This window comes from Harpegnathos saltator, unplaced genomic scaffold, assembly GCF_003227715.2.
Source record: "Harpegnathos saltator strain DR-91 unplaced genomic scaffold, Hsal_v8.6 scaffold514, whole genome shotgun sequence".
NCBI classification, from domain to species: Eukaryota; Metazoa; Arthropoda; class Insecta; order Hymenoptera; family Formicidae; genus Harpegnathos; species Harpegnathos saltator.
In genome coordinates this window covers 321,549-341,191 of record NW_020230332.1, presented here as the reverse complement: position 1 = coordinate 341,191, position 19,643 = coordinate 321,549, and the positions used below count along the sequence as shown (strand labels likewise).

At 35.2% G+C, this 19,643-nt stretch overlaps 6 protein-coding genes across 8 annotated transcripts; 4 read left to right on the top strand and 2 right to left on the bottom strand.

The window, feature by feature from the left end:
• Window positions 1-1,337: 1,337 nt before the first annotated feature.
• LOC105181014 (BRO1 domain-containing protein BROX) lies at window positions 1,338-4,008 on the bottom strand. Its single transcript, XM_011137454.3, has 7 exons — window positions 3,809-4,008; window positions 3,297-3,518; window positions 3,120-3,215; window positions 2,852-3,030; window positions 2,588-2,763; window positions 2,230-2,462; window positions 1,338-2,104 (listed from the first exon to the last, which is right to left on the bottom strand). The coding sequence occupies exons 1-7, from the start codon at window positions 3,907-3,909 to the stop codon at window positions 1,858-1,860; spliced, it is 1,254 nt and encodes a 417-aa protein (XP_011135756.1). The 5' UTR covers window positions 3,910-4,008; the 3' UTR covers window positions 1,338-1,857.
• Window positions 3,826-6,031, top strand: LOC105181015 (lactoylglutathione lyase). 2 transcript variants are annotated; one of them, XM_011137457.3, is made up of 4 exons: window positions 3,826-3,989; window positions 4,988-5,283; window positions 5,362-5,429; window positions 5,572-6,031. In XM_011137457.3, the coding sequence occupies exons 2-4, from the start codon at window positions 4,988-4,990 to the stop codon at window positions 5,757-5,759; spliced, it is 552 nt and encodes a 183-aa protein (XP_011135759.1). In that variant the 5' UTR covers window positions 3,826-3,989; the 3' UTR covers window positions 5,760-6,031. The 2 variants fall into 2 exon arrangements, with proteins under 2 accessions (XP_011135759.1, XP_011135758.1); XM_011137456.3 differs by lacking the exon at window positions 3,826-3,989 and adding an exon at window positions 4,072-4,267.
• A 341-nt stretch (window positions 6,032-6,372) lies between these two features.
• On the top strand, window positions 6,373-9,086 carry Glo1 (Glyoxalase 1). The gene is made up of 9 exons (XM_011137460.1): window positions 6,373-6,467; window positions 6,594-6,636; window positions 6,800-6,983; window positions 7,077-7,466; window positions 7,614-7,895; window positions 7,988-8,117; window positions 8,235-8,523; window positions 8,647-8,864; window positions 8,943-9,086. The coding sequence occupies exons 3-9, from the start codon at window positions 6,802-6,804 to the stop codon at window positions 9,033-9,035; spliced, it is 1,584 nt and encodes a 527-aa protein (XP_011135762.1). The 5' UTR covers window positions 6,373-6,467; window positions 6,594-6,636; window positions 6,800-6,801; the 3' UTR covers window positions 9,036-9,086.
• Window positions 9,087-9,288: 202 nt separating this feature from the next.
• Window positions 9,289-12,875, bottom strand: Xpd (general transcription and DNA repair factor IIH helicase subunit XPD). Its single transcript, XM_011137463.3, has 13 exons — window positions 12,810-12,875; window positions 12,634-12,733; window positions 12,300-12,554; window positions 11,953-12,186; window positions 11,688-11,811; window positions 11,512-11,608; window positions 11,303-11,436; window positions 10,677-11,206; window positions 10,411-10,586; window positions 10,031-10,310; window positions 9,829-9,939; window positions 9,636-9,734; window positions 9,289-9,538 (listed from the first exon to the last, which is right to left on the bottom strand). The coding sequence occupies exons 1-13, from the start codon at window positions 12,812-12,814 to the stop codon at window positions 9,404-9,406; spliced, it is 2,280 nt and encodes a 759-aa protein (XP_011135765.1). The 5' UTR covers window positions 12,815-12,875; the 3' UTR covers window positions 9,289-9,403.
• Window positions 12,876-15,448: 2,573 nt separating this feature from the next.
• Window positions 15,449-18,243, top strand: Fib (rRNA 2'-O-methyltransferase fibrillarin). 2 transcript variants are annotated; one of them, XM_011137465.3, is made up of 6 exons: window positions 15,449-15,461; window positions 16,113-16,450; window positions 16,547-16,720; window positions 16,981-17,226; window positions 17,322-17,501; window positions 17,596-18,243. In XM_011137465.3, the coding sequence occupies exons 1-5, from the start codon at window positions 15,449-15,451 to the stop codon at window positions 17,493-17,495; spliced, it is 945 nt and encodes a 314-aa protein (XP_011135767.1). In that variant the 3' UTR covers window positions 17,496-17,501; window positions 17,596-18,243. The 2 variants fall into 2 exon arrangements, with proteins under 2 accessions (XP_011135767.1, XP_011135766.1); XM_011137464.3 differs by having other exon boundaries at window positions 17,322-18,243.
• Window positions 18,244-18,714: 471 nt separating this feature from the next.
• Window positions 18,715-19,462, top strand: LOC112589464 (SH3 domain-containing protein C23A1.17-like). The gene has a single exon (XM_025302811.1). It carries the CDS (start codon window positions 18,819-18,821, stop codon window positions 19,128-19,130), a length of 312 nt encoding a protein of 103 aa, XP_025158596.1. The 5' UTR covers window positions 18,715-18,818; the 3' UTR covers window positions 19,131-19,462.
• Window positions 19,463-19,643: the final 181 nt, after the last annotated feature.

Here is a 19,643-nt window from a genome sequence, read left to right as displayed (position 1 = left end):
CGGCCACCGGGCCGATTACGCCGGGATGTTTTTTCTGCCGGATTCCGGCGCGCCTCCTGAGAAAATGTGTGCGCACTACATCTATCCTGACGGTAACGGCAAAGCGTGCACGGCAAATTATTGCAATTTGCAATATTGCAGCAACGTTGCAGCAATGTTTCTGCAACTTTTGCGCTGTATGGGAATATATACGCCATGGAAATATTTATGCTAATCGAAAGAAATGATGCTATTTAATTTGAAGGCAGTATGACTCATCGGTGGTGCGACAAAGACAGAGAGCGATTGGTCGTCTATGCGTTTCTATCTTACTATCTTTCTTAAGGAAGCAGAGTGAATAAGAACCGTGCACGCTTTGCCGTTATCGTCAGAACAGACATAGTGTGCACACATTTTCTCAGGGGGCGCGTCGGAAAAAGCGTCTAGCGTAACCGCGGTCCGGTGGCCGCTCTCAGGTTCTCTCTGGTTTCGTAAATATCTTTTCCGGGCAAGCAAGATGCTGAATGGCTACCGCAATATTCCCTAGTCAACTTGCGGCGCGCGGCAAACGACACTTGAAACAGTTTCTTACCGAAAAAAATAAGACTACTGTAAAATAAGACTATTATTTTCTTCGAATAAGAAATCATGAAGTTGTCCGAAAGATAGCAAAAAATAATAGATTACAACGGCCAATACATTATTGATTAAAATTATTGGCTTTTATAGAAGAGAATCATATTTTTCATTTATAAGTAAAAAATCGCACGGAATTATTGACCAACCCAATGTTAGAATATCTCTCTTGTCTCTCATTGTAAGATTCAACAATGGTTCAGACAAAATTGTCAAATCACAATTTATTATGAGTTTATTATCTACCTTGTATTATTTATATTGGTACATAGATTCCAACTGATGTACTATATAAATTATAAATGCACATAAATTATATAATAATAAAATCTTTTTTATCACGTACAATTATACGAATTTTGAAAATGTTTGTTTTTCTTAATATCAGATACCGATATTGTAACCTGTGAATTTTTAATTTTAATAGACAATTCCCCGATCGTAAACGTTCATCTTATTGTAACATCAACGCACTGTTATTAAAAATAATAATTAACAAAGATATAATCACTATAATTTAGCAACGATATTGCTTTGCAATAGTTTAACGTATTTTTGAAATATGTTCTTACATTTATAATATATTCATATAAACCGAATTGGACATTCCATATGTATTTTTAAGCTTATAGCTTATAAAAAATATATGTAGAAAAAGATCTCTCTGTTCTAACATATACACACCCTATAATTGCACGATCAATGATTCTTCATCATCATTGTACTTATTAAAAACTCAGCTTTATATTTCAGTAAAACGCGCTGACTAGGTCACATTGCGATTCAAATAACACCCAACGATATTAATAACTCGTTGCTTTTAGCAAAAAATTCCACTTACATACGATGATAATAATCCACTCGATTATACGTTACAATAATAAAAGCAAATCATATTGCTTGTTATTTCGCGTCGATGCGTACAAAATTGGTCTATCAGAAAGTTTCGGACATGTGCAGTGCGAAGTAAGTGCATTTTGATTCATTATTATTCTCTACAACATTTCTTCTACTTACCATGTCATGCAATATTTAATAATGGACTAAGCAAAGCATACGTAATAGGAATTTTCATCAAATCATCAATATACACTCTAGCTTTTCATAACATAATTTGTACTCATGCGTGGCATACTTATAATCTGCTCATTTAACGCATTCACACATGTCCGTCGTAATTAAAATTAATATCACTGTGAAGAGAAAAAGCATTTACAAACGGTCTATATCATTGCGGAGAGTTTACTGTAATACACAACCGCTCTCGTTCTTCGGCTCCTTACTGCTCTGATGGATTGCTTCTTCTTTAACGGGCGGCAAATTCTGCTCCTTCTCCGTTTTCGCCGCCGCTATTCCGGCTAACACTCTATACGTGTCCAAGTTCCAAATGGTGTTTGGTGATGGCATTTGGAAATCGATTGGACTGACCAAGCCGTAAGTAGCTTTGGTGTCTAAAGTCGGAACTTCTCCTGGTATCGTATGGTGATATCTAATATCATTTGAAGAAATTAAGATTAATGTACTGTGTTATAAGATGTCATACACTACAGAATAAGTAAATGAATAGTGCAACGATTTAAGGTGGCAAATAATACAAGTGAGAGAGATAATTACATCAAACCGTTCTCTCGATTGCACTTGTCGAGAGTGAGTTTCACTAACGGTGCTAAACGCTTAAACACGGCGTGTTGGTCCGGTTTAACGCGAGGCGCAGGTCCATGCGTTTTCCCGTACTCCTGACACAATGCTTTCGCCTTTTTCAGACACGCATCGCTTTCTTGCATCGCTCGTATCGCTTCGCCGCACTTGTCCATAGCTAATAAGTTTTCACCGCAGTAGTTGTAAGCCTGAAAATGCAGAGAGAAATGTTTTCTCTGGCCGGGATAATTATTTCTACAAGTTCGATTGCGCTTATAACGACTGTTGACGAGAAATATATCATCTCTTTTATCATGAATATACATAAACTTACATAGGATTGATAAAATGTTGCTTTAAGCTCCAAATATTTTATCCATTGGCCTGATATTTCTATCTTAAATGGCCGAAGAGTATTAGCAGCATCCAGAAACAATTTACTGGTCTCATTGGCTAATGCTGATATCAAGCTGGAATTATGTTTTAGTTCCACTGCTCTAGCTACCGTCACTGCAAAATTAATGGAAAAAATATGATAATATAAGGATATAATGAACTTGTTGAAATATATTAAAACAATAAGATACACAAGTACAACCTTCTTGTGCTTCCGCAGTACATTGATTAACATATGCATTCAACACACGGGGATCTAAGTCGCTTCCTAGAGGAGGTGGGCTAGCCAATTGTGACAAAAATTCAGTCTGCACAAAAGTAAATATTCCAGCGGCTCGTCTTAACATACTGTGCACTTCTTTAGCTTCATTCATTGTTATGCTAAGTTATATATATGGTACAATTAGTAGATCTCACTTGCTTCATTAGATACACTTTGCTAAAGAGACTTTTATTAAATTCATACTTACTCATCCTTTCCAGCAATCATTGCTGCATGTTTCATAAACCAAAGGGCTATATTGACACTCATGTTGGCTGCTTCATAAACAGAATCGGCACTGGAGCTTCAAAAAAAAATTGAGAGTAATTTAAAAGTCATCTTAAAAAGATTATATCTGTTATCCTCTTAATATTTTAATAATTACAATGTGCCACCACCGAGTAATGTCTGGGTCCATTTGAACATGAGAACATTTCTGAGTTTGCTAGGATTGGGCCTGCCAACATGTTCCTCGGATGGATTAATTTCCCACAAAAATCCATATAACAGACTCAGATAACTATGAAATGCAGGTTCTATTGTATCGCTTGTATTATTTGCATTTCTAACTAGATCTAAAAGTCTGGCCCTGGACAGTTTTAAGTCACTGGAAACGTAAATATCATTATATGTTAAAATATATTGCAAGTATATGTAAGTAGATACAAAAGAAAGTACTTTATTAGTATTGAAAATAGAATATTATATATATAGTCTATCATATATCACTCAATATATTTTAATAATATATTCTCTTGAAGGACTATATAATCTCGTTATCAGATAATAAACTTTATCACAGATATAACCATGCAACAATTTAGCAGAATCAAATAATTACAAGTCTACTCATTAACAAGTGCGCAGTACGGTGTGCACCTGTGAAATATCTCTAACCTGCAAAGTTTTCTGGTGGCGTCCGTAGGATTTGCAACTTTTAATTCAAACTTCTGGTTTGTCGTCGCTTTCAGAATGTTGCGATGAAACCAATGCGCCATTATCGTGCCGCTTGTATCTCACGGCCCGATTGACTATCGCGCGATCCAGTCGCGCGGACTTGTCACTTTTGACAGATAAGGTAAACGTAGCGAGACGCAGCGTCGTACTCAATGGAAGACACTCCACTCTCTTGTACACGTCTGTAATCGCACACATATATGATGTGTGATATGGATGAGTAGTATGTGTGTGGTGTGTGTGTATGGTACGTAGGTGTGTATGATATCATGCTACACACGTACGTGCAGTAACACTACAGCAATAGCACAATTCATTCGTAAATCATACTTTAACATTCGTTCCAACGTTTGCTGTGAACGTTCTACGCTCTGTGTTTACTCCAGTATTTGGTGAAAGGTATGAAGAATAATTACCGTAGAATAATTTTTATTTGTGCATTACATACAGCTTCATCAGAATGCACATGTCGCGGATGAAAATACACGGAAAATGAAAATGATTTCGTAGAGAGGCTACATTATTTGCTCTATCTAACCTGGATGTTAGATAATACAATAGCACAAAAACAGAAACTAATTATAAGAATATATTGCTGAAGTTTCTCATGTTGTATTAATAAGTGGCTCTCAGCATTCGATGTTTTTTTAGTTATTGGCATTACTAAATAACTAAAAGATATCGAATGCTGAAACAAGTGGCATTGGTAATTATATAAATATTACTATGTAGATATCAGTACGTGTCCTTGAATACAAATGATAATTCAACTACATGTTATGGGATTAATTTGCTAATAATTATTTATATAATAAATTAATTCTTAAAATAATATAGTCTTTGCAGTATATCAATGTTATTCAACATAAATATTATATATGTATATTTATGAACTTTGAAAAAAAAAATTTTTTTGCTTTATATTATATATCATTTAACAAAAAAAAATATATATATATATTATAAATTAAAGTTATAATAATAGTTCTGAGAAATTATATAATATATTAGATATCATGTCCTTTGAAGTTTACTTGTTATCTTCAGTTAACCTATCATCACAAATTATTACAGGGATAAGATAAGAGATAAATAAAATAGTGTTATTTTTTGTTACAGATGGGTGAGCCATCAGGATTGACTAATAGTGAAGCCCGTGAACTTTGCAAAATACCAGATCCTGCAACAAATGGATATATCATGCAGCAGACAATGTATCGCATCAAAGATCCAAGGAAATCTTTACCTTTTTATACTGAAATACTCGGCATGACTTTACTGCAAAAATTTGACTTCCCAGATATGAAATTTTCTCTGTATTTTCTTGGGTATGAAAATCCAGAGGATATATCAAGTGACAAGAAGAAAAATATTGAATGGGTATTTAGTAGAAGAGGAACTATAGAGCTTACTCAGTAAGTTTCAACATAATTTCTTTATAGAAACTGATATATTTTTGTACATAAGGTAATCGAAGATAAATTATATTTTAGTAATTGGGGAACAGAAACAGATCCAGATGCAAAATATCACAATGGAAATTCAGATCCCAGAGGATTTGGTAAGAAAGTTATTAAAGTAGTTAATTTGGAAGTATTATTCAAGATAAGAGAGTTTATATAGATATATTGACTCTCCATTAAAAAGTTAAGATATTTTATAAAGTTCCAAATATATATGTATAATGTTACTTTAAACTATAGGTCATATTGGAATAACAGTACCTGATGTGGAGAAAGCTTGTGAAAGATTTGAAAAGTTTAATGTGGAATTTGTGAAGAAACCAAATGATGGCAAAATGAAGGGAATCGCGTTTATTAAAGATCCTGATGGTTACTGGATCGAAATCATGAATGGTATCAGTGTTGCAAATATAGCATTAGGTCATTAATATGCCTTGCACTAGAACAATAAATGTTTAAGTGCAACCAGTTATGTCAAATATAAGTTTACATAACTTTAATAACCAGGAAGATTTTTACCAAATTCAGTACATAGACATAAACCAAAACCACTGTGTAAGTTAATAAGAATGAAATGATATGTATTTATATACTCTATATTTTTTAGCGATTGTACATTTTCTTATATGGCATTGTGTTATATGTACAGAATATGCAATATAATTCTCAACGAATAAAATCAAAATATTTATTTTTTGCATATAGTTATTATTATTGCATTGCACATCCTTAACAATGTGTTAAATTCGTATTAAAATTATATATATGTATATACCTTTTCTTTTAATATTTATGTGTATGTATATTGTACATTAAATATGTAGTCAAGATATAAAAATTCAGAATAACTTTTAACAAAGTGCAATTTGCAAATTCAATAAATTATGTACATATATCCAATAGAATATATATGTGTTGCAAATTTGCAAATTCAATAAATTATGTACATATATCCAATAGAATATATATGTGTGATTCACGTGTGTGTGTGTATATATATATATATACACTATGATATTACTGTAGTGGGTGTAAGTGACTAAGAGAGGAATATCTTCTATAGTGAAGCTCTCTGAACACAAAACAGAAATATAGCAAATTGCCGTGTATGAAATTTTATTCTAACGTTATCACTTGTGAGCAATTTTATATAATTTTCATTTCTATTGTTTTTTGCGACATTTAGAAACATTTTCACATTCCAACAAACAAGCTCTTATAATTTTATTTTCTCATTTTCGATGTACATCTCCGGATTTAAGGTTATACTGTCAGCCGCAATCTGAAGCCAGTGTATCTTGATAGGTAAGTATTTTGTTTAAATTTTTATTATGGCCTGTATATTTTTATTATAGTGTTCGATAATTGATTTTTTGTATCCTTGAGATATACGTATACTTATTATTTTTTATGAGAAATGAGTGTTTTCTCTGTACTGTAGAGAAGTATTGTCATTTTTATCTCTTAGGTATGGTAGAAGATAAAAAATACCAGATCGCAAGCCGTATCGAGTGCGACGGATACCGGGGTACATTGAAATACGTTGGACCTGTGGGTAATACGAAAGGTCAGTGGTTAGGCATAGATTGGGACGATTCGACTCGTGGCAAGCATAATGGTACATATGAAGGAATAGAATATTTTCAAGCTAGGTAAAGTTTGCCAAATTAACAATAATTATAATAATAATGACAATAATGATTTGTATTCTATGTATATTTACTCTGTATTATAATTTTTAATAGGCATTCAACATCAGGTTCTTTTATACGACCGGCCAAAGCTAAGTTTGGTATATCTTGTCCTCAAGCTATCGAAATGCGCTATGGGCTAATTGATGATGATTTAGCAGGCATAGATAGGGAGGAAGTTTCAAATTTGAAGAAGGAAATCAATGCACCATTCTTAGAATTGGTTGGTTTCTCCAAAGTGAATAAGAAACAGAGTAAATTTGATCAATTAAAAATAGTATGGCTAAGGGAACAGTGTGTAAGCAATGCTGGGGAATCAAAAGAATTGGAAGAGTTGTGTCCAAATTTGGAAGAACTGGATATATCTAGAAATTTAATTAATTCATGGAAAATTATAGCAGACATATGCTCCCAGCTTCATTCTCTTGCACGTCTTGATGTTAGGTAAGTGAAACAATATTTAATATAGTTCCTAAAGCTTTCAACAGTTAAATAGTGTAAAGTAAATTAAAAATCTGCAGAGATAATAATAATTGTTCATTTAAAAATTATATTATCTTAAAAGAATGATTTATGTATTCATTTTTGTAGTGAGAATCATCTACCTGTTGAGGAGGATGTGGTAGCATTGAAAAACTCATTTTCAACAGTTAAACACTTGACAATAGCTAGAATGAATTATAATTGGTCTGATATCCAACAATGTCTTTCCATGTTTCCATCAATTGAAGAATTATCTGTTTCTTTTAATATTGTCACGACCATAGAAGACATACCGTTACGTACGAATTTAATTAAAATAGTTACTTTAATACTCGAAGGAAATTTAATATCAAATTCGGATGAGATACTTAAATTAGGTTCTCTTCCATGGTAAATTGTATTGTAATATATTTAATTGTGGTATGTTTGAAGAGTATAAAATTGGAATTTTATTTATACAACATTGATAATTAAATTTGCAGTTTAGAATACCTCAATCTGAATTCAAATAAAATAGATGGAATTAGATTTCCATCTTCAACATCGACTGACAAAACTGTACTTTTCCCCTCTTTACGGCAACTGCATATCTCTGAAAATCACATATCAGAGGTAATGTGAATGTTTTTTTCTTATAAATATAACTTGTCACACGCACACAATATATGGAAAAATTAAATCTTATGCTTAAGACAATCATAATTTAATCAATATTCAATATAATTTTAGTGGCAGTCAATTAGTGAACTCGATAAGCTACCAAAACTGGAAGATCTAAAATTTAGAGAAAATCCCATTTTGAAGAATGAAATTTCAGAGACTGCAAGACAGTTGGTAATTGCTAGAATAGCGAGATTAAAAATGTTAAACGGTACAGAGATACTTTACGATGAAAGGAGAGGTGCTGAGTATGACTATTTAAAATTGTATTTGCCAAAATGGCAAGAAAACGAAAGTAATACAGACAAAAGAACACTATTTCTGAACGAACACCCGCGATATCCTATTTTAGTAGACAGTATGTATAAACTTTATATTTTTTGCATTAATAAGTCACATAGTTGCAAAATAAATTTTATGCAACCATAATTTTTGTTGTAAAACAAACGTATTTCTTTTATGCTTTTGTGTTTTTATCTAGAATATGGAATCGCGGATATTCCCTCGGCTAAGCCAAAGGTAGAGATGGTTTCGAATGTGATAACAGTGGAATTTTTATGCCCGGACGATCCGCGTCAGCCCAGAGGAATTAAAAGGAAGTTACTCAAAGACATGGAGGTTCAGAAAATGATCGGAATCGCTCAAAGACTCTTTAAAACTGGTGGCAAAATACCTGCTCTTTCATTTATCCCGCGGAATGTAAGTTCAAGACGATATACACAAGAAATATTTATGACGGTTGACTCGATATACATGTTGCATTTTATGTTGTTACAGTTATCAAACGATGAGATATCGTTGGATAAACCGCTACAAGAACTTAGTTACTACTCTATACAAGATGGCGATCAGGTTCTTGTGAGGTGGTGATATTAAATGAATTATTTATAGATATGACTGTATTTTCTACGCTGTTAAAAACTACGATACAATTTGTTATTAAATCATTTTTAATTGCATCGGATCCTTAATAAACCTTGCTGAGACAAATTATGGAATTCGACGCAATGAGCTTGTATAAATCGATGAAAAACGTTCGCCACTCTGTCGAAAGAGAAGTATATCCGTTATATATTTTACATTCCTTAAAGTACACTTGCGATCGGAAGTACAAATTTATAAATAGATCAATGAACATCGTGTGATATATTTTCTGCAAATGGCACAGATCACAGATATAATTAATTAGCCTAAGTAACAAACGGATCATCATTCGGCCTATTGCCGGTGTCAATCTATCAATTTTGCTGCGCCTTCTCTTCGATCCTGGCAGTCTCTTCTTTCTCGAGTTGCTCTCTTGTTAATAGCGACAGTCCAAGCTGATTCTCACGCGTGAACGGCTGCGCCATTTGCCGTAACCATCTCTTGCTGATCTGAATATTGTAAATAAATTGTTATGACTGCACAAAACTTATGAAATTGTAATCATTAATCTCTCGCGCCTGTTACCAAAGAGAAAATTCAGATCACCTGTATAGCTTCCTCGGTAGATAAATTGCAGAAGTTGTCGGTCAAGTGCTCTTGTATCCATTTCGGTAATTTGCTTCGTTTATCCACTCTCGAGAATCTCTACGATGTTGTAGGAACGAGGAAATCATTATCAAAAACATATAACTGAGTTACGAAAATACATAACTGAAATGTTCTCGTAAATGACACTTACTTTATCCGCAAATACCATAATACCATAATCCGTTTTGCCTCTGATTGCGCGTCCTACGCATTGCGCGGCATGCCTCATGGCATCGAAAGTTAGGAAATCATTCTCTCGTATCTGTAGAGATATTGCAGAAGCGTCTTTTAGCAAAATTCTATTCAAACATATATATGAGTACCGGATAATCTCAATATTAGCCTGCACTCACTTGAAACTGGTCCCTGAGGTACTCTAAACGCGCTTTCAAGATTCGCGACTGCGTGTACACGTAAGGTATGCCGAACATGAGTACAGCTCTGCCCAAATGATGGTCAAAGTCGACACCTTCGGACACTTTTCCACGAGCAACTGAAAGCAACACCGCTCCTCTTCCATTCTCACAGGCCTTTATGTAATTGATCAAAGCTAAACTGGTTTCCGCTGAATCCTGTGTCTCGATGAACAACAGTTTATGCCTTTGAAGTTGATCCACGACTCCTTGATCGTACCTGTGATGTATCAAATGGGCATTACGAACATTAGAGAAATTAAAAATGAAGCAATAAAATTATAACAAACGAGAATAATAAAATACGTGTATATACGTACCACGCAGCTACTACCGATTCCATGTACAAGTACGATGTGAAGAAGCAGACTAAACCATCCGGCACTGTGGCAGCGAATTCGACCAACAGCTGCCCATAATTTCTTATGACTGCCACATCCTCTCGCGTTTCATACTTCGATGAAATAGCCACTTGATCATTGCCTTTAGCCACGATCTGACATTGGGAACGCGAAAGTACGCAAAATATTAATATATATCAAATTATGTTGTCTGAGGTGTTTTATTTTCTTTCTTCTTAGCTTACCATAGGCAGAAGACACGGTCTGGCTAATGTCATAGTGAACGACGACATTATGACTGGATGAAAATTGAGTATCTTGGGATACATGTCCAATGGGGATAGCGTCCCGGAAGTAATTATCACAGACTGGAATCTGTCAAATATTGGCTTAATGGCGATCGAAGAATCCAAACAACTGAAGTGCAAGATAGGATTCAAAACGGTCGGCGTTTTGTCGTCAAACGGTTCCACGATGATCGTGAATCCGTGAGTATACGTGGAGACCAGCGTCGCGAGATGTGTCACCAGAATGATTGGAGAAAAATCCGTCATATCTGTTATCTCCATAGTACGTAAAAGGGACGCCAGTCGCTGGGCGCAAAATCGCAAGGGTTTCCGCTCGATGGACACTTTTGCTTGGATATCCCTTAAGAACGCTGCGGGTGATTCTTGCATGACGTGTTGGACGCGCAAGCGAGTCTTCAGGTACTCGACGAATCGTTTCAAGAAACTTACGAAATGCTCGGCGTTTCGTATGTTGCCCGGTACAATCTCTGCGAAAAGAAATTTTAGAAAATAAGTCTTCGATTTCTCTCTTCAAGGAAGAGAAAGGAAAGCACTTCGTTCAATCTAATTGAATGTCCGTTAACCTTCCAGTATTTCGTCTGGAAGAACAGGATTGGCCAGAATAACATCGGTTTCTCTCGCGAGTTGAGCGTCCCGCAAACCTGCGACTAGCCTGTCGTATTCCTCTTTCAACTTATTCACATCACAGTCTCTCATCCTAAATTAAAATATACATAGTTGACAATACTGTGATTATATTTATATGCTAACACTTGAAAGAAATACTTCTTACTCAGCCACAGTTTTTTCCAAAAGCTGTATATTATTCGTACTCCTTTCCATTAGCTTCTTATTTATCTTCACACTCATGGAATCAATACAGACATTATCTGAAATTTGTTTTTTTTAAACATACTAAAAATTGCCAAATACTAGTATAAACATAACTTTAGTCCTTGGTTTTTGTACCAATGTTATGAGCTTCATCAAAGACAACTACTGAACTCTTGCTCAATTCTTTGGAAACAGTTTCTGCAATCTTCGGATCCAATAAATAATGATAACTGTATACTACAATCTGTGCATGTAAGATCTAGAGAGAGGAAAGGTATATTAAACATTATTAATTTATCTAATTTAGATTACATGTTGTATTTTACATATTATATAATATTATATTTAAAATACAAATAGATAAATTAAGCAAAATAAATTAGAATTTAAGGTTTCTTACTGTAAATCTTGCAAGGAAATATGGACACCAACCACGATCCTTTCCATAATCCTTTAAATCATCCAGAGAATAAATACCAGGAGGAACAATTTGTTCTCTACCTTCCATATCAAATCCTTCATAAAAGTTGCAAATTGGAGTAGATTCATCATGATTATGTCTCTCTCTTACATATGATGCAGTAAGAGAATGACAGCGACCATCTACAATTTTACCTTCTCGTTCTCTACTAACCTGATATAAAAATGTAAAACATATAATGCATGATTAATTAAATATTTAACTATAAAATAATTTGATCAGTTTAATTATAGAAAAAATATATAAATAAAAGACATGCCAATTACCTCAGGATGTATGCACATATTTTTACGTGAACTCAGAACTAAACCAACAATTTTTGGCTTACTCTTAGTTTCTGTCTCATAATAATCTATAAGTTTTTTTAATTCTTCAATAACCTTCTCTATTTCTGGTACAGTTCGAGAACAATAAATCAACTTTGTAACATTTAACGGATACTCCAACATGTATGCCACAATGAGTGATAAAAGGGTAATTGTTTTGCCAGTACCTGAAGGCATTTCCAGCAAGCAATGCCCCTAAAGAAAATCGTTTTAATTTATAATTTTCCAATATTTAATATTATTAATACTGTAAAGTAAAAACAGAAAATAATACCTTGGCATCCAAACCACGTTTGAGCTCAAGCATATAAGCATATTGCTCTGGATAAATATAATCGTATGGAAAATATACGATCAACCCGTCAACGCTTATTCTACAGCGAAAATGTATATTTATAAATGACAATAAAAACTACGTATTTTCAATCCAATAAAAGTGTTTGTACTCACTTCATATTATTACTTCTATTATGTTACATACAATGGCATATAAAAATCACATATATATAATATAAAAAGTTGTGTTTATTTATAAGATTGTATTATTTATATACAACTTAAAGACAGAAATATTATAATCTTTTTGGTTATGTTTGGTTATATTTAACCATCATTTTAATTTGAACTCTTTCTTCGACGCGTCCTCTGAAGAAGAGAATTTAAAACATTTGAATTACATTATCTTATTGGTTGCTGTTGCTGCAAAGTACATTGTTACTCCCTTTTCTAGCAACTAGGCAAAGATTAATAAATTTTTTATTTCTAAAGATAGTACGAATTTAACAAACAAAGAACCAAACATTGATAATTCTTTGGTCTAATATCACCAATTTCTAATGACCATTCTACAATAAGTTATTATTTATAAAACCAGAGAGGAACGTGAGAGCGGCCAGCACGGTGTTTTCGACGACACCGACTTTTCGCACTGGGAAAGGGCGCCATCTGCATCCATTTTAAGAGGGGAACTACGATGCTATATCCATTTTCAGGTTTCGGCGGTAAAACCTGTATGTGGTGGCAGTCCGTGCTATCCATTTTTAGGCGGTTTATGTTCGTGCTACAACCATAATAGCATACTTGACAAGCACGGTCTCGCACATTGTTACGCGTTTATAACATGAATTAACATGTTAACATGTGCGAAAAAAAAAGAATTGACATTATGTATGATTAATATCATGAAGATCATACGAAGTGTCCGGTAATTAGCTGCCAACCCGAAGTGTGAGGGTAACATAAGAAAACGATATGGGACTTTTATATTTGTCTTAACCTGCCCTATGTCTCCACGAGCTCTGCCAGATTAGTTATAAGACACCCTGTATATACAGGTTGTTTGATAGCTGATCATGCAGACTATCATGCAAATTATTTTTTTTAATGTATATATATGTGTACATAAATTTTTACAAATAAAACTTATAACTATAATAAAACTCTACAACACTATTCTACTGTACAAAAGAAGTGATATATTAGACCAGTAACGCCAACTGAGAAACCTAACATATATATATGATTATTGTATACTTAACTTAATATTTTTAGAAATCTCAAATTCAAATTATTTTCTTTTTTAAGATATATATTATGTACATAATATAAGTTTTTATAATATAATGATTTACTACTTATTGATTACTGAAAATAAAGAAAATTATTCTGTCGAAGCATCGGATATTTGTTAGCTTTATGTTAATTAAAGAGGAATGTGTACGATTAGAAAATATGTTAACAACTAATTGTACAGAATGTCAAAGTTGTTGTAACGCCGTTTTCGGAGAATAATTAAAGGTCATGGTAGCGTTAAAGAGTGGAATTTCATCTCATGCGAATTTTGTCTCGTTCTTATTAAATGTTAGATGTTATCCGTTGCGGACAATAACTCTTCTACTTTTCATCTAATATTCAATGATAATAAATAACATTTAATTACATTCGTTTGGCTTTTATTATTTCGAAAATAAAAAAAATATATACCAGGGTGAGATTTCACCCATGACAACATCAACGTGATTTTCTTTGATGCTTTTTTTAAAAATTCAAATATTTTGTCGACTCGCGGGATATTTGTAATCGGAGTCTCGTCGCGTTAATTAACATGTGCTCCTCCGAGCGGATCGAATGCTCACCGACGGCCACTGTCAGTGCCACGAGCGAATGTCCGGAGCGGACGGGATGCTGAATTGAGAAGCAGGACGAAGGGAACGGGACGCGGGCAACGATACATCATGCGTCTGCAGACGTATCAAATCGTTTATTATACAGGAGTCTTTGATACGGCAACATGTATGTAGAGGATTTAATATTTAATGTGTCTTTTATTTTTCCTGCTCTCCCCCCCCCCCGCTCTTTTTAGACCTTCGGGCATAGTCTGGCATAGAGATGGCAACTGTGGTTGCAGCACGGACATAAATCGCCTGAAAGTGGATGTAGCACGGACTTCCACCACATGCAGATTTTACCACCAAGACCTAAAAGTGGATGTAGCATCGTAGTTCTGCTCTAAAATGAATGCAGATGGCGCCCATTTCCAGTGCGAAAAATCGGTGTCGCCGAAAACGCCGTGTTGGCCGCTCTCAGCTTCCTCTCTGATAAAACATAAGAAAATAAACCAAACGAGACTTGAAAGTGGACGTACCATCGTAGTTCCCCTTTCAAAATGGATGCAGATGGCGTCCTTTCCCAGTGCTGAAAGTCGGTATCGCAGAAAATGTCGTGTTGGCGGCTCTCAGGTTTCTCTCTGTTATTAGCTTATTGGCCGTGTTCCAAAATTTACTGCCAGTACTGAAAATATATAGTTTGTGTCACGCAAACTGTAACTTTTCAGCGCTGGCTGTGAATTTTAGAATACGGCCATTGTAGAATGGCCATAACGCGGACTAATTATGCATCGCCATTTAGTAGTTTAGCGTTCCACCGTTTGTAGCGTTATATCTGCACGTTTCGGAAGGAAATATCTTCTCGTTTCATGTCGTCTTCCATTTTCTGTTGAGGTTTGATATTGGATGTGTGTGCACGTGGATGTTCCATAGACAAATTGAAAATAATATCTTAAGGAACAATCGAACTACTTAAAATATATCATGGGCAAACCAGGTAACATAAACATGCATAGTGCATCTCCAATTGTTATCTTGCGTTTGCTGTGTGATGATTATTTTCACTGTGGCTACCGGTAACCTCGATATAAAAAATTAATATGTTATGATCTCGAGCACTATTTTATTATATATTATTTGGATTTGTAGCTATTCCTAGAAATGTTTACAATACCCGAAAATGTATCTTTATGTCATTCGAAAAATACTTTTTTCGACCACAGCGTGGTGGCCTCATTAATATAACCTAACTTTGATAATTTATTAATATAACCTAACTCTGATAATTCATAATCACAAATGTGCATTACGCGCGTACAATATCTACATGTATGTGTACAAATGATAAGTTTTGTTTTCTGTGCACAATTCAGTGTGATAATAACAAAAATCTAGAAATGTAGCATTATTTGGAGATTATATAATTGTAGGTTACTATATATTGTGCTACTTAAATATTAAAAATAAATATTAATATTAAAAATATATATCATCAACGTCGTATTATCTGGTATCTTTGTTATGATCATCTTATATATTTCTTTATTATTAAAAGTGACAGCAATAAAATTTAACAACCGTGTTACATATTACAGATGTTAAAAACCATTGGATATTCATTGTTCATTTACTTTAATGTAAATTACAGGATTTGTGCCACCCTTTAGAGGACGAGGAGGAAGAGGAGGAGATCGTGGAGGCGGTCGAGGTGGAGGTTTTGGAAGTCGAGGTGGAGGTTTTGCAGGTCGAGGTGGTGGCGGAGGCCGTGGTGGTAGAGGTGGGGGAAGAGGTGCTCCACGTGGAGGTCGAGGTGGTCGTGGGGCATCACGTGGAGGACGTGGAGGTTTGAAAGGTGGGAAGACTGTAGTAATAGAGCCACATCGTCACGAAGGTGTGTTTATAGCTAGAGGTAAAGAAGATGTGTTGGTGACTCTGAATTTTGCACCTGGATCAGATGTATATGGCGAGAAGAGAATCACTGTTGAGGTAATTATAGTTCTAATTACATGCTGCATCTATTATTATATTTGCCTTTGTATTTAAGTTTAACTTAATATCTTCAAAATGCTGCATGTTACACAGGATGATAAGGGCGAAAAGATTGAATATAGAGTATGGAATCCGTTCAGATCCAAATTGGCTGCTGCTATTCTTGGTGGTATCGATCACATTCACATGAAACCAGGAAGCAAAGTACTGTATCTAGGTGCTGCTTCTGGGACTTCCGTGTCTCATGTTGCTGACATAGTTGGTCCAGTGAGTATATTGTTTACGCAGAGATCTATCCAGTCTATTTCTGGAGGATGAGAAATCACTTATGCACACATTAGAGCCAGGTTAGCACATAATTACCAGCTTGGTGTCGAAGTGCTGCTAGAACAATCACATGCTCGTTTCTTCATCGAGTAAAACTTGAGTTTTACTTTGAAAAGAAAACGTGCGTACAAGTCTCATATCGTAGAGTTTATTTCGTGTTTACATGTTCGATGTGCAATTTGTCATTTCTATGTCTGCAGGAGGGCATGGTATACGCGGTGGAATTTTCCCACAGGTCGGGTAGAGATCTGATAAACGTTGCTAAGAAGAGGACCAATATCATTCCCATTGTTGAGGACGCGAGACACCCTCAGAAGTACAGGATGCTTGTAGGAATGGTAGACACCATATTCTCAGATGTGGCGCAGCCAGATCAGGCCAGAATAGTTGCATTGAATGCACAGTACTTCCTCAAGAATGGCGGGCGCTTCGTTATTTCCATTAAGGTAAGCGTTCGCGATTATGATCTGTGCGTCATCACGGCGTCGTATAGGTGCATGAAAATGGAGATTTTGCATTGAACGTCTGTCATGAATTCCAGGCAAGTTGTATAGACTCGACCGCAGAACCTTCGGTAGTATTCGCAGCGGAGGTGAAAAAACTTCTTGCAGAAAATATGAAGCCGAAGGAGCAAATTACTCTTGAGCCGTATGAGCGTGACCACGCCGTCGTTAACGGCATATACAGGCCAACGCCAGGCAAAAAGGAAACCTAGGATAATGTATATATAGTTAATGTATAATTACTAAGTAAATATATGTGTAATTCTCTTATATCATTTGAACATGAATTACATGTTAGTATTCAATTTTCAGCTATTTTCGATCCGAAACACCGTTTCGCTCTCGCAAACCAAAACAAATGTAGAAATTTTCTATTTTAACATTAAAATTCTAATAAATAGCGGAATAATTTGTAATATAATGTAAATGCGAAAACGCACGCATGCATGTGTGCATGCATGTATTTGTCACGAATTCAGATATTTTGTAATGCGAGAGCACAGTTAATTCCATTGATACAGTACCTGCCAATTTGTATTCAAAAATTTCATAAACTAACGAAAACAATTCGCTAACAATTATGATGAAGTGTTGTTTGATTTATATTTTCATACGAGAATATGAGAGGAAAGAAGTGAGAAATCGATATGTACCGTGCATGTGATATTTTGAGCGATATTACGTTATGAGAATATACGCAAACGATAATCACATCGTAATATGTATGAACATAATGATAGAAAATACTTTTAATAAATATCAAATAGTTCTGTCATCATAAAATGGAATTCTTTCTTTCATAACGACGCTGTGGGACAATATTCTGTTTTCCATCTTGTTTGCTTGAATTTACTATAATGTGTAATAAGCGCAATTGCAACGATAGATGCGTCATATTTTTTCACGAACGCATTGAACATTTTATGTATTGATACGTATTAAATACAGACCAGAGATGAAGCGGCAAAGTTATTAATCATAAATCCTACTAGATTCCTCATCAACATCGCGAGATATGAGTATACATTTATTACCGAGATTCTTGAGCTCGACTTTTCAGATGTATTGATAGTCTGCAAATTCATACCGGTTTGTACTTATCTCTTTGTTGTCATTAAGCTGTTTGAATTGTACCGCTCTACAAATAATGTTTAAATTGACAAATTCGCCGTTACATTACTTCAGATCGAAAAACGCAAAGAACCATGTAATGTCCTTTATTTCATCTCCGAGGAGCTGTTTTATCTTACCTCTCTGTGCAAGATTTGGTAAATGCAATATCTAATACGTCTGATGTACGAGACACGTGATATTTCATACATTGGGAGAAACTGGCCTCTCGATATCTTCGATAATTGAAAAATAGGGCAATGCCGCGCACACTTTTGAACAACGCCTGCAAGAGCGGTGAGCCGAATTGTGAGAGGTGCTTTTTCTCTTAGCCAAGCGTGCGTCCTTAACATTTCTCGTCCTTAACAGCTCTCGTCACCTGCAAACGTCGTTCATCGTCAACCGAAATATTTAATGATAAATCAATGACTATGAGCGCTTATAAAATCAATTCGCCGAGAGTGCACGATCGCGACCGCCTCGTGGGTGGCGCGGACGTTTCTGAAGAACCTGCAGCTAAATCTGAAGTGGAACCTGCGATTGCTGTGCCGGTTGTACCGGAACTTGATACCGAAGTGTCAGATATACCACTACCATCCTCAGATCTTCCGCCTACACCCGTAGACGATACCGTGCAACCGGCAGCTAAAGTGAAAGACCCCGAAAACAAGCAGTCTCTTCCTGCAAGTGGCCCCTGCTGCGTCTGCATTTCACGGACACCAGGATTAGTCGGGTGAACCAATCAAGATACTTTACGCGTGTTAATTGTCTCGGGCGAAATTTCTATTAAAACCTCCCGCTTATATACATAGAGAGGTAGTAGCAACGATAATGTTGTCGCCATTGGTAAGTCGCCATGAATAAAATATCGTTATCATCTGTGCAATTCGCTTTGGTAGGGCCAGGGACAGGAAGGTAGATGAAATAATCGAATACGTGCATCAAAACCTTGAGGAGGCCGTGAGAGCTCTAGCAACTTTAGGCGAGAACTTCGAACACGATTTAAAGGTTGAGCCCCACATTCAAGTAGAATGTCGTAAGACTGTTTCGGCATCTCGAGGGCGAAGGAGACGAGGGTACAATTGATAACCCGTAGTTTCGTATTTTACAAAGAAGTCGTCGCAAATAAATCCATATATATACTTGTATATATATATATATATATACATATCTGTTTTGATACAAATTAAGTAGCGAATCTCCTTTGCAACCTGTAAAATTGCATCGATGGGAGCTTGGTTTATTCTCTC